Source organism: Neolamprologus multifasciatus, chromosome 10, assembly GCF_963576455.1.
Source record: "Neolamprologus multifasciatus chromosome 10, fNeoMul1.2, whole genome shotgun sequence".
Lineage (NCBI taxonomy): Eukaryota > Metazoa > Chordata > Actinopteri > Cichliformes > Cichlidae > Neolamprologus > Neolamprologus multifasciatus.
The window spans coordinates 27,143,361-27,158,023 of NC_140448.1; the positions used below are offsets into that span (position 1 = coordinate 27,143,361).

General features: G+C 39.9%; 1 protein-coding gene across 1 annotated transcript in view; it reads right to left on the bottom strand.

Annotated features, from left to right (window-relative positions):
• LOC146510407 (F-BAR and double SH3 domains protein 2-like) overlaps nt 1–14,663 on the bottom strand; it is a 41,642-nt gene that overhangs the window by 19,703 nt on the left and 7,276 nt on the right. Inside the window, exons 3-6 of the mRNA XM_085174134.1 lie at nt 14,098–14,143; nt 6,502–6,572; nt 4,458–4,602; nt 1,677–1,810 (exon numbers count right to left, since the gene is read on the bottom strand). Coding sequence (XP_085030260.1) covers nt 1,677–1,810; nt 4,458–4,602; nt 6,502–6,572; nt 14,098–14,143 — 396 coding nt within the window. The remainder of the gene's footprint in view (nt 1–1,676; nt 1,811–4,457; nt 4,603–6,501; nt 6,573–14,097; nt 14,144–14,663) is intronic.

A 14,663-nucleotide genomic window follows, 5' to 3' on the forward strand; every position in this document is an offset into this window, starting at 1 on the left:
ATATTTATTTCCAAATAATTATTGGAATTTTAACCTCATGGCACACCTGCAGTAATGTTGAAAACTACAAGAGATTTCTTTCCACAGTGTGACCATGAACAAAGATATCACTATAGTCATTTCACATTGCTTCTTTTTTTCCTCTGATTTATAGTTTGAACCCAACTTTCGACATATTGTAAACAAGAAACACATCATCATCACCTGTTTAACTCCTGGAGAATAACACGATATATATACAAATAACCAGGTCTCTCATCTGATTTTTATGCATGCGCAGGGTGGATGAAACGACGGCAGGAAGAAGAGTAAATAATCGTTTCCACTGCTGAATGTTTAAACCGAGATGCTATCATAATGCAAATCTGAGCAAAGGCTGGAACTGATTACAGACCTGCTGCTTCCAATTTAAACCCTGATGATGTGCAACAACAGCTGCATGAGTGTAAACAATTGTGAGCAGAGCAGTTTGTGTGAAATTATTAAACTTTAGTCTTCTCTTCTTACTGGAGTGTTTCATTCTGCAGAATTTCAAAAGGCAAACCTGAGAGGAGTCATCTGAGAATGTGTGCATGTGTGGACACAACAGACCAGAAAAACACAGCATTTATAGTATTATTTGTAAGTGGTGGCCCAGCTATCAATCCTCTCCGACAGCCTGGTAATAAACTTTCCTGATGAGCAGAAAAATGTCTGCTATGTGGTGAGTCAAAGTACCAGCTGTTCATGTCGTGCCAGGACAAAGTGCCTCCATCGAGTCATGCAAAGAGTCTGAGAGCTGCTTGTTTGATAAAACTGAAAAATTTTGTTTTTTAGAATTTTCTTCTCTCGACTAAAATGTGCTTTGATTTTCGTTGGAACTTTTGATCCACTCAGAGCAAAATAATGTGCTCAGATCTGAATTTAAGAGCTGATTTGGAAACTATTTCTGTTAACTTAAACCTCAGAAATTTCTCTTGTTTTCAGTGAAATAGGAGAGATTATGTCGAAGTTTTGCAAGTTTTTAATACGAAGGAGTTTTCATTGACAGAAGGAAGGCAAATCCAGATAATTGTTTGCTGTGCTTTTCAGCACATCTGGAGTTCGTTTTAATTAACTGATCTGCAAACAGGCGTCAACAACATCACCGTCATATTATTAATCAGTTTATTTCCAGTGCAGCATGGCGGTCTGCTTTTTCTGACTCCCTTTGAGTGACTTCAAGACACTTTTCAATTTAGTCAAGGAGAAATAATTGTAAAAATACACAAGAGGTTTTTATTTCTGATCTGACTGAGAAACTGAGAAACACATATTGGCTCACAGGTTGTGGAAAAAAGCAGATAGCCCATGACAATACCTCTTTCTGACTCTTAGGATCACTGTAATTTACCAAATGCACTTTATGTTTCATTCAGTGTGATCTAAAATTAGACACTGAGTCTATGAGTCTATGTGTGGATCAAACGTTACAGTAAGAAGCGCTGCCAATGAGAGAGAGGTGAAAGTTTTTCAAAATAAATGACAGAAAGTCATGAATCTGTCTGATTTTTGGTACAGAAAAGAAAGATACCATTTTTACGATTACTACCCTGATCTACTGAGGACATTTTCCACAAACAAATACTTATCATTAAAATGTAGGGTTTTTACTTTAGCATAGTCTAACAAAGAGAGTAGAGTAATTTGGATCATACTTTGCGTCCAGCTCTGCCTTCTCTCGGACTGCCTGCGCCATCGTCTCAGCCTCCTGGTACTTCTTCCTGCTCTTGGTCAGCTCCTTCACCGACTCCTGCAGCTCAGCTTGGACCACAGTCAGCTGCTCAATACACTGATGACATCAAATTGGAGACATCGAGAACAAAAAACAAAACAAATAAGGGCTTTTACATCAAATTCCTGCAACCACTGAGAAATATGCAACACATGGAGTGAGTAATGACATCATGGCACACGCTACATACAGGAGCTTTGATGGAAACTCCCAAAAAGGTGAGGCCAAACAAGAGCAGCACTGTAGGCTGCAGGCATTGGAACGTGGCCATTAGAAACCAGAACGTGGCACAGAGGCGTCAGACATTACGATGAGGAAAAAAACTCCAGACGTGCAGAGCTAACTGCAGAGCTGATAGCAGCTCTAAATGATAATAGGAGACATATTGTGAACTCTGCCCTTCAAAGGCTGACTGTTTATTACACCGTTTACAAGAACCTGCGCACAGAGTTTCCACTGGGTAGTAACACTGACCTGAAGACAAGGAAGATGTGACTGTCTACTCTGCAACGTCATCATTGTGATGGATTTTTACCAGAAAGTGACGTTGCGTTCCAGGAGCACCATAACGGCAAGCCTGTCTGAAGTTATGAAGTTTCTTTTTTAGTGACTCGCCTGCTCAGATGTTTGCTCCCTCCTGTGAGCACTCTTTTCCCATTAACCTTCATTTTGTGTGTCTTGAACAGTCCTCCTTTCAGTACATACACCCTCTCGTCTCAAAAACTGCCTGACTTTCAAAATAAACTTTAACTAGGAATACATAAAGTTATGTGAAAATACAAAGTTTTGTGTATCAGAGCACAACAAAAATTAAGAAAATCATCTGGTCCTTACCAAGTCCTAATAAATTAGATAATTACAACCTCAGATGAATAATAACACATGACATTTTCCACTGTCATTTATTTACAAAGATCTATACACACCCTTACCTCCTCTGTGCGAATTAAGAGGGTAAGTAGTAGCCAGGTGCTACTTAATCGACTGTGATCACCTCAATTAAAGCAGAAGTTTTTGAAAGTTTGCAGGTCTGAAGCTTTCAGGTGTGTGATAACACAAAGCCCCAAACTTACCAGGAGTCAGTGTTCCAGCAGAATCACCACAAGGTCAGACTATCAGCACAAACACCTCAAACCAACTGTCAGCACAGCAGTTGAAGGGTCATGATCTGGGCTTGTTTTGCAGCCACAGAAACTGGGCACTTTCCAGAACTCCTCCGTATAACAAAGTACTCTAGATTTAGAGCTGTTCAATAGCTGAAGCTTGGCTGAATTTAAATCATGCAGCAGGACAATGATTATGAGCACAGAAGTAAATCTACAACCGAATGACTTAATAAGAAATGAATCATAATGTTGGAATGGCCCATCAAAGTCCAGACCTCAACTTGACTGAAAAACTGTGGTGGGAGCTTAATAGAGCTGCACATAAATGAATGCCTGCAAATCCCAACTTTTCAAGAAGAGAGGGTTACAATTCCCCTATGATGTGAGAGACTGAATAATTCAGAAAACAATTACTTCAAGTTATACATCCACCTTTAGCAGCTACTGAATCACGCAGTGTACTTAGTTTTTCTACACACTTCATAAGCATGTTTACTTAGTGTTTACACAACGACACAGTTCAATATGATTATTTTATATTATGTTTTCTTTCAGTTTAGGCTGGACTGACATGGTCACCATATGGGCAAACCCATGTGTGTCTTAAACCACATCTGTGTGGTCCTGTGTGTAGCCACAGGTTCAGCCACTGGTAACTGATAATTACCGATGCCTGCTCCTTATCAGACACTTTCACATAATGCAAACAGTCTGACAGATTCTGTTGAAGTCGGCCATGGTTCTCTCAGAAGTGGCATTTAACTTGTGGCACCACAACCTAATGTCTCCAGACACTTGGGCTGAGGGCTGTTGAAGCCAAACGTTAGGAAGCTTTAGGTGTTATGTTGTCCTTTGATTTGCCCATAAAAGAAAGGGATTAATTTTCCATCTTATCAACCTTACTGATGTTAAACAGGGCCCTTTCATGTGTCACAATTAAATAACCCCCACCATGCAGAAGGTACATAAACAAACTGGGGTTAACATCATATTTTTAAACTATTTTTCAGGATAATTAGAACTATATAGCAATTTAACAACTTTATCACAACATTTCTTTCCCATTTTGTGCTGCAATCATAACTGATGCACACTATCTGGGATGACAGCACTAAACGAAATGGAAAAAAGGGCAGATAAAAATGACATCAGGGAAAACTGCAGTCGAGCAGTCTGTGATTTCATCATTGTTTTACAGAAACAGGCAAGTATGAAAAGCAGAACTTTATCAATAGTGTGTGGGCATGTCACACCATTTGTGTGTTGTGTGTTAAAAATAATAAAAGCCACTTTGTTCCTGTTGCTGTGCATGAAATAGGAAGCCAGCAGATCGCTTGACTTCAGCTTCCACTGTCACAATTTTCAGGTGGTTGTTTGAGGACAGAAGGCGTCTTCGGATTTAGTTCACGAGAGCCATTAACATCTGGTTAAACAGCCTCATTTAGTGTCTGAAGGTCTAAACAGTAACCAATGTGAGCATCATGCTTCTAAAACCATCAACTTCCCTTTTTCACTTTGGGGAAACAAGATAAACACCCTGCATTGCATCAGTACAGCAGTGCACGTCAATGTAAGGACAGAAGTGAGACCTGCAATACCTTCCTAAGCTGCTGCTCCTTCTGCAGTCGTGCCGTCTTGGCTGCGTCGGCCACCTGGACTTTGTAGTTGTCGCAGGTGCTTGTTCTGGACTGCGTTGCCTGGACCATACCCTCCAAATAGGCCCTCCAAACACAATACATGTTCCTAAAAACAAACAAACGCAGATTGATGCAGTGAGACATTTTTCGCCATAACAAATGCTAAGTGAGCAACTAAACAGCTAGAGATGCACTATTAAACCAAATAGGATATGGTCTGACGTCCCATCGGGCTATTGCGTGAACTCAAATGTATGACGACCCTGCAAACAAGCAAACAATCCAAAATTCCCCCTGATTTGAACCAACAATGATAAATGTGTGAGTAAATACAGGCAACAACCTGCATACAGGAAGGATGGAAAGTCAAGGCTTCATTATTTACTAACATAATTATTTAAGACTAGATGTTTAGTCTGTTTGTGATTAATGAGAAATGTGTGTTATAAATTCCCACAGGCCAAAATGACGCCTCGAGATGCAGAGTCCATGCCCGATATAATCAGCTCACTGTTATGTGACATTTGACAAGCTGGATTTCAGTGTTTCAGACGCCCAGCTGTTTTAACCGCCACCCAAATATATTTTATGCTTCTTTTTTTTTCAATAACCCGAGATAACATCGTCATTGACTTATTGTCGAACAATACCCATGCTTTTACTTTGAAAGTTCAGCCGCTGCTATCAAGCTGTTGGAATGCTGGTTAGGTCATTGCTGTGGTGGTCCTCTGTCAAATAAAGGAAGAACAACTTTAACTACAACCTGAAGCAGGTGGAGAGCTGGTGATATATCTGATACCCTGAGCTCAGAGCAGAATAAACTACTGCAAAAATTAAACATATTTACTGTTTTTTCTGTATCTTCTCTCAGAGTTATGAAGTAGAGTAAAGACAGTTTAGTGATCTAAACCAAAGGGATGGAAATAGGAGTCTGAGGCTGGCTCTTAAAGCTGGATCAGGTATCAGTGACAATGGTCAGATCTATTTAATTCAACTCTATGCTGTTCTTTGTTTTATGTGCTTACGCTGCAGGGCAGCTGAGTAAAGGATGGAGGAAAGCATGGCAACCTGCAGGTATTTCCTACCTGCTCCAACAGATTTTATTTCTCTTTTTTAAAATTTAACTGCAAACTGTGGTCGAAGCGAGCTGACACGACGTAGAAGATCTGGTGACAACAATGCTTTGGTTCGCCTTCTTTCCCTAGTTTACTTTCACTGTCATTGTGTTCGTCCAGGTAGACGTTATCTCTAGACTATATTCTCGACAACGTCATAAAGGGGGAAATAAATGTCCTATTCTGATTGCACAGAGTTAGTGTTTCCACTGATGACTTGAGATCAAAGGGTTAATGTCAGAGGTAGAATCCAGGAAGGCGTTGGCGTGTTGTACACTTGTTGTAATGCTTTTATTGCGCTTACTGTATGACAACATGTTGTCACCTCAGTTAATGCTATTTCCTTTCAGCTGTGTCTGTCAGCTTCACACCCAACGCATGAATGTGAGAAAGTTCAGGAAAGGGAGAAACCGTGTGACCGTAAATGACAGCAGTGTGCAGCAGACTGATGACTCGCTCTCTCAGTTTATTAATTTTATATATTTGGATGTATTGTTCAGTCATATCTTATTTTACAAAGTTAGGAAAGCCATTTTATGTTGCATTACATGTAAAGGAATGATTCAAAACTTAGCACTAGTTTTAGATCAAATAGCCAAAGCGAGGCGCTGGTATCGTTGCAGAAAAGGAAAAAGTTGTACTTTTGTGCACGTCTATAATAATAATGAGACCAGAAAATATTAAATTTAAGAGAAATTATTGTCATAGTATGAGATGAGCGTGCCATGTTTCATCTTTTCTTGATGTGATTGAGAGTGCACAAATTGTAACAAGGACCCCTCACCACAGCTTAACCCCCCCAACCCCACACACAAAAAAAACAATAAACAAAATCAATAAACAATAAACAGTCCAAAGCAGCATCTGTGTGTTTTGGAGAAGGAATTTACCTGTGGTCTGACGGTTCTTCTGTCTCTGGCCATTCTCTCTTTAAATACTGATTTGCCAGCTTCTGCAGGGCCTGCAAAAGAGGAAGTGAAAAACAAAAGCAGCGGTGACCTTTCACCTTTGACACCACTCCACATTTCACACGTCTCTTCTTCACAGAAGATGCACTCAGAGGACTGTGACCCTCCCTGACCTTGTCCTATAAACCAGCGGGTGAGCAGAGCACGAAGAGACAAACTCTGCTCTACCCTTCAGGCACAGATAGAGTAAACTAGTAAAAACAGCTGTGATAAAAGTCAGCCATATGAAACTGTCCACATTCACTATAAAGTATGTTCTCTATGAAATGACTTCACAGTGCATGGACTCGTTCACCTGTCAGCCAGAGCCTTGTTTGGATGCTGGATCACTTGCTGGGTTTATGCTGACGTGGGCTCCTTTTTTTTTTAGCAGAAAAATGTAATTTATTTAGACCACATTCAGCCCTGGAGATATATTAGGTTCCTCCACCACAGCCAATGGTGAGGTTAACCTTTGAAGGGCCAAAATAGCAGGACAGGGTGAGAGCAGGAGAAGACTGAGTATGTTTGGTATGTCAGAGAGGTGCGCTAACCTGAATAAACTGACGAAAAGCAAACATAAATATCTTTAGCAGCAGACATATAATGTTGGAGCGACAGTATTCGTATTAAAAATAATCAACACTTTAAATAATAAGGCTGGAGTATTAGTACTAGTTATTTATCCTACAAACATATCTGTGTGATGAGAATCTGTAGGCGAGTAGCAGCCTGAGCTACACTGAAAACTGGCATTTAAGTGAAATATGAAGGAAATTCAGCATATCCAGGTCACCTTATCTGGCTTCCCTTAACCTAACATCATGAATCAGGCTAAGTGGTCACATGTAGTTGGCTATCAACTGAATAACTCAATGCAATGTTTCCCAATTTGGCTACAAGCGAGTTAAGATGGAAAAGGCGCTGTTGGCAGCAGAAACATGGATATGTCTACTGGGCTTATATTTATTTTATTGTATTCTTTTAAACAAACAAAGATAAAACTGTAATTTTAGAAAAATATTTGGCAGTATAACACATAATACAGGCTGAAAGCAGCACAGCTGCTGCAGACAAAGCAGCAGTATGACTTAGAGGGAAAGCGTATTATTAAAAATGTTGTCTAAATGTGTGTAAGCCTTAATCAGTACGACTGGAAAAGTGCTCGACTGTGTAAGTTAGCAGTCTTATCACAGCTCTGCCATTAAAGGCAATGGATAATCTGATGTATAATTACAATTTTTATTTTGTTAAATTAATGTTTACACGACTGTTCAATCTTCCAGCTCGGTAGCATTTAACAGTCTGACACAGAGTAAAGAATAGAAAACAACATTAAAACACAGGCTTAGACTGCTTCCAAATTTAATTTAAGAGCTATGAGGCTTATAGAATAAAACTGTTTTAAAACTGCAGCCAAGAGGAGTATGAGAGGAATAAAAGACGAGGAAGAATTCATGTTTCATGCTGATGCTCATCAGGGAAAGAACCTCTCACTATCTGCACACAGTGGTCTGAGAGATCTTCCTGGATTGGATCGATATTTTCCAGAGTAGTAGGTGGTTTTGTACCTGCTGACCTCTAATCCCGAACACAACCTGTTCCACAGCAGGTTAGGTCTGCAACAGAGCTTACCATGGCGATCTAACATGGAAAAAAGTGAGCTGTTTTCTGAAAACTGAGGGTTACACCTGAAGCTACCTTCACTAAGCCCCAATTCTTGCCTTGTACTCCAAGGCTTCGGTTTTGTCCCATGTAGGTAAACACTTGTGTGGAGAGCAGAAAAGGGAACACATTTCCCAAATTACAACCTGGGAAACAAATCTAATCTCACCCTGGACACAAATGAAAACCCAAATCTTGTCTGTTGTCTCCAGATAACAGCCTCAGGTAGCCTGTTAGTGGTGTACTTGAAGCATTTGCTACTGTTTTCAAATGGTATGTGCAGACATTTATCTCATACAGCAATATATGAATCCCACAAAAGTAAAAGAAATACCTAAAATGTATTTGTATTAATTTCATGCCAGAATCAAACTCATTATTTTCAATATAGTGACACATGTGAGAACACCAGGAGGGGAAAAAAACAGCAAAATTTCATTTATAAATCAGTTATAATAGTAATAACAGGTTGGCTTCACTTCATTTAAACGTCTTATTTTGTGAGGATTACCGGGCTTAAACTGGGGAACAATACCACCAGAACAGAGTTTAGAGTGGATAGATCTGGGTGCAGACAAACCGACTTTCCACTTCATGTCAACATTTTCTTTTTATTTAACTTTTGTGACTCGTGCCTATCAAGAATGTGAGCCCGTCTATCCTCTCTCTGTCCACTGTGAAAAGACAGGCCCTGTCATGCGCTCCTGAGGCAGGCTAGGCCGGGACTCTGAACCCACTGGTCTTGGTGATCTTGGTGCCAAAGCTTCAAAGGCACTACAGACCAGGCCATTGTGAGCTGCAGATAGAGAGATTCGCCTACTGAGCTAGCATCGCAGACACGCCTGAATGGTGTGATGGGAAAAGGGACAGGGGAGGAGGAGGAGGGATGTGAGGATGGCAGAGGAAGAGCCACACAGAGGGGGACATTTAAATCACACCGTGTGGTCTGAATAGCAATCGGCTAATGGCTATAGCAGCTTGCAGGTGTAAGGGACCAAGAAAAAAGGCGCGTAAAGAAAAGAGATTTGGTAGAAAAAACTGGAAAGAGGGGGGTGTTACCAAAAGGAACAAGAGATCCAGAGACACTCTGACCCACTTTGATTCAACCATTGGCAGCGGGTCCCTAACTGATCACATAACTGAGAGGCAGCGCAACCCAGGCACACAGAACACCTTTGAACCTAATGCAGCACTCAATGAAGACATTTACTTCATTTCAGGCCTGCAACGAAAGATTAATGAGTCTGCCAAATTTACAATACACATACGATACGATATTATTAAGTGTGTTTAGTCAACTTATTTTTCTTCTGTTTAAGGCTCATTTTTGACATGTAAAGAAGCAAAAGAGCCAACGAAGAAACTTCATATGATGTTTAAACAGGTCACAAAACGTTGGACTTTTGATTATGGATGTTTTGTGCTGTGGTATTTTCTGGCATCAGTTAATCTAGGGATCATTTTCTCCATTAATTGGTTAATCCTTTAGCCTGTAAAACATCTGAAAATTTGAAAAACAGCTTATCAGATCATCTCAGAGCTCAAGGAAACGATTTCTACTTATCAAATACTCAAATAAAGGAAAATATGATGCTGTCAGTTGTAGGGATGGGTATCGAAAACCGGTTCTTGTTGAGAACCGGTTCCCACTGTTTCAATTCCTTGGAATTGTTTGCCATTTTTGCAAACGATTCCCTTATCGATTCCAGTCGCCCCGAATGACGTCACCACGTTGCGGAGCGTCATTTACCTGGCAGGAAACATGGCGCGTAAGCGGCTCAAACGCTCAAAAGTTTGGTTATACTTTACGAGAACGGATGACAACAGGGCAACTTGCAATACTTGCAAAGTAGATATTTCATTTAAGGAAGGAAACACTACGAATATGCAAAAGCATTTGCTCACAAAACACGTGATAACCTTAAATGAATGTCGTGTTTTTAATTCCGCTCCAGACTCGTGAATCTCAACCCAGCAGCAGCGGTAACGTTTGCACGTCCTCTCCCGTTAATACGGCAGGTAAATAATCAACTAACAGTGCATATTATGTTAGCGCGATCTGCCTTATTACAAAACCTGCCATTACTGTGCGTTTAGGTGACCATGATGAGAGAGACAGACAGAGTCTGGCTCAGATGCTGGCAGTTCTCGCTGCAGTCTACCGGTAGCATCTCCTTTCAGGCCAGGATAGACGAATGTCACCGAGCAGTGACTAAGTTTGTGGTCAAAGGCTTGCACCCATTTGCCACAGCAGATGATTTTCAGTAAGTGAATGTGTTTAATTGTAGGCAGGGACATTACTGGATATTCTTGTGTAATTGCTACTGAATAATTTATGTTATACTTTGTTATTGCTACAGAAGAATATTTATTTTATTATTTTACATTTACAATTTTTTTTTCCTGGGGACCCAGTGACACCCCATTGAAGAGCCGTAGGCTGTGGATCTCTTAAGATCTCACTGTTGGGTTTGTAAGGCCATGTTACTCCTAAATTTCTATCTTGTTCAAAGAGAAGATATAAAACAAAGTTCTAAGCTAATCGAACTTAATGTTCTCCTTTTTTTTTTAAAAAGAATCGATAAGAGAATCGATAAAGAATCGAATCGTTAAACAGAATCGAAAATGGAATCGGAATCGTGAAAATCTTATCAATACCCATCCCTAGTCAGTTGTCTTATTTGCCAAGTTTGGCTTATAAATAACATAAAGACACTGAGAAAAATCAGATTATGCATACAGTTAGTGAAGAACAACGGATTATCATTTTGGAGACACGGACGCCATAATTTACTCCCCTACAAACAGACTGGGTTTGATTACCGTTCTCCTGTTTATGGCTCAAAGTAACATTTCATTAAGCGTCTGATCCTTTAAATCTTTGAATACAGCAAAAAATAAATGCCAGATTCCCACGCAGACATTAATCCAACCTCTTTTTTCTGTCTGATCAAACACTTAAAGCCCAAGACATTTAGCTTACTGCCATAATATTTACAAATATCAGACAAAAAAAAATCCTGAACTTTGCACACCTGAAAATCTGGAACAACTAAGTTTTTAAAAACCCAGGTGATTCATTATTAATCAAAATACTTTCTCACAGTTATGTTATAAAAGACCACCTGATGTGCTCTCATCTGACAGAGATCTGTCAAGGTCTCGTGTTTATTAAACATGCGAGGATAAAATGTTTAAAACGTTGTGGCATGCATATCCAATAAAACACACATGCACCGGGTTACTGAAGCTCATCTGCAGCCTGAGCTCAACTCTCAGCTGGATACTCACACGTTTCTATTTGAATGTCCTCTCTGCATTTGTGTCAACAGGGATTTTTATTTAAAAGCTTCACTTCCTCTTAGTCTACCTACAGATCAGCTGATAAGTACCTTTAAATATTAATATCACATGCACATAATTTTAACAGCCTGTGAGGCTATAAGCCCAAATTCATTTTGTGATGTTATAGATGAATTTATAATTGGAGACACATTAATCTATTGTTGTTCAGTGGTTTTGAAGTTTGCTATTTTCTTGGTATAGGAAAATGTATTTTGTGTGAGGTGACGTTTCCTCTTTTACAATCTGTAAAGAACACTATATTTGAATGTGTGTGTGTTTTGTCCACATGACGGGTATTGAAGCTGTCTAATTCAGTGTGGCCCGTACACACCTAGTACATTTAAACCTGGTTTATTAAGTCAGGTTTATTTAACAGCTTATTTCAAATACTCATCTCTCACAAAGAAGTTTAAATAAATATTTCTCTTAGTTCACCACAAAAATATTCACCTTCACACTAACCCGGTTCTGTTGTCATGCCTCTTACAATCAAGTTCCTCCACAAAAGTCCCTTTTTACTTCTGCATTGTTAAAAAATTGTGTGAAGCCAATCGAGCAACTATTATGTACCCACACTGGAAGTTTTGACTGCTTCAATGGAGGAAATTGGTCCATAGACCTGCATTAACAACAACAACAAGAAAAAAACCCCCACACAAATCAAAACTTCAAACTTTAAAGCCCAAACAATCATTGATTAATCTGGTAATACATAAATAATTAAATAAAATCAAGCGTTTATGTGCCTCAACCAATCTGACCGGATTAAAGAATCTGCAGAGGATCCCAGTACGTTATACTTGTAATACCTGTATTCCAGTTAAAATCTTAAAGGCTGGGTAATTTACACATTTTCAGCTTTACTAGACAAAAATAGGTCTTCCACTTGCGAGTGAATGTGTATAAAAGCCAAAGGTCAAGATTCACTCATTTGTACGCACATTAATTAAGGGGAGAGCTACAGGTAGGGTTGACTGATTATGGGAAAAATCTAAATCCAAATAATAAAGATTAAATGTAACTTTCTTTTCTTTTCTTTTTGGGGTCAACACAAAAATCGAGTATTAAACATCGTGATCTCAGTACTCACACCTTCTGATTGTCTCCTTGAGGATCACAAATAGGATACAGCAGACAAGGGGGTGAAACTGGCCAACAGCCAGTGAGAATGTGCTTGACTCTGTGCCAAGGACACCAACACAGCTCACACTTAAGTTATACAAAGACTGATGTTGTGTAACACTGACCCCAGTACCCTGTAGCCCAAAAAGATTGCCTGGGGAACCTCACAGATCCATAAAACGCATGCAAACTGTACAGTCAAACTCCTATGACCCCTCCAGGAGTTCTGCAAAGGCAATGAGCGGGGTTCACATATATCAATTAACTGAACAGCCTTGGCTGCAAGAGCGTTTCTTTCCTTCTACAGAGTTCGACTGCAGCTTCTCATCTCTGACATACAGCGAGCAGCAAAGATGCAACAGCACAACTACGACAACAAACCCAGGTGGAGTGACAGAAAACACTTTTCTAGAGTCGACAACAGCTGTGATCACAACCAAAACCTCTGTTAATAAAAAGCCAGTGGGGTTCTTAATAAAACCAACTTTTCAATGGAGTTTAAGGGAAAAGAAAAACAGTCTTTGGTTAGATTGCCACGATCATTTTCATTGGCATTTCCCTTGTAATTTTTCCAGGCTAACGGTGTCTATCCTCTCTGCAAGTCAAAAAAAGGGGCACAGAGTATACTCCATTCATTTCAAAGCTTGATCAGCTTATTTTACCCAACAGTGTATGAAGTAAAAGAAATTAGCTTCTTAAACAAAAGGCTAGTAAAGTTGACATAAAATACTGACACTGCACTGTCTAGTGGAATGTTAACCAAAGCTCTGTAAGGACGATAAGCTCTTGAGCATGACAGAACAATCAGGAACAGATATACACACTGCAGAAAAGCATTAATTTTCTCTTCTTCTGCTGATGTTCTTTCCCTTCAGCTACCAGCTGGGCTTATAAAACAGATTAATCCTGTTTCCGTTTGTTTGACTTTTCACAATAAACCTCTTGAGCACCAGACACACATGGGCAAACACACATGTAAGGTTGCTGATTAGATAACTACAGATGAGTCCCCTCTTTTCACAGAGCTGGTGGACATTCCTCACAGGGCTGCAAGACCTGAACAGAGAGGGGATTTTCAAACATTCGACTGGCGTCTCTAGGAAGCTGCGGGCAAAAACAACAGAGCGAGGAGGAAACGAGCCAGCGGATGGCTGGTGGATGTCGTTCTTCTCTCTGTTGTGGTGTTTTTTTCTGCGGCTGGTTTCCATTCATGAGCTATCTGGCCACATGAGAACTAAAAGCTTTCTTAGGGCCACATCCTCAACCTCACTGTCATATGGTGTGTTTGGTGGGCTGCATCGTAACAAATAAATGTATTTTTAGCAACAGAAATGACAAGGCAGCACAGCAGCGATGCTAACGAGCATCAGTAGTGGCGTGAAAATGACGACAAAGAGATTTACTTACCTGGGCGTAGTCCCGCTCCATAGCTGCCCTCTTTTGGCTGAAAGTCCTAAAGAGAAGAAAAGGGAGTACATTTGTAAAACAGCGCAGCACAATTATGGATAAGACAACATACAACAAATCTACTGTTTGCATCCATAAATAAAAACAGGATTGCAGAGGCAGCATGAGTTGTGTTTACTTGAACTTCAGATTTTTTTGCCAGTATATACAGATTTCCAGTCAAAATGATCTTTCACTGTCATCTAATAACACACAGACATACATTGCTTTCATAGCGTGGTCAGAATGACACTTTGAGGTATGTGCCAGTTTGCCTTCTTCTTGTTGAGTGTATGTACCTGTCCTTGTGGCAAAATGTGGTTCTGGAGAGACCTACTACAGTGGGAATTACCACAAAGTATTATTGGATTTTGGATATACAATAGACTGATATATCAGCATGGCCAATATGTTGGCTGATATTAGCTATACGCCTATATATTGGTATTATATTGGTATCCTTTCCACTAGTAAGCACTCGGTTTGGCCTGACTCGGTTTCAGTCATTTTCCATTAGTACTGAGTAC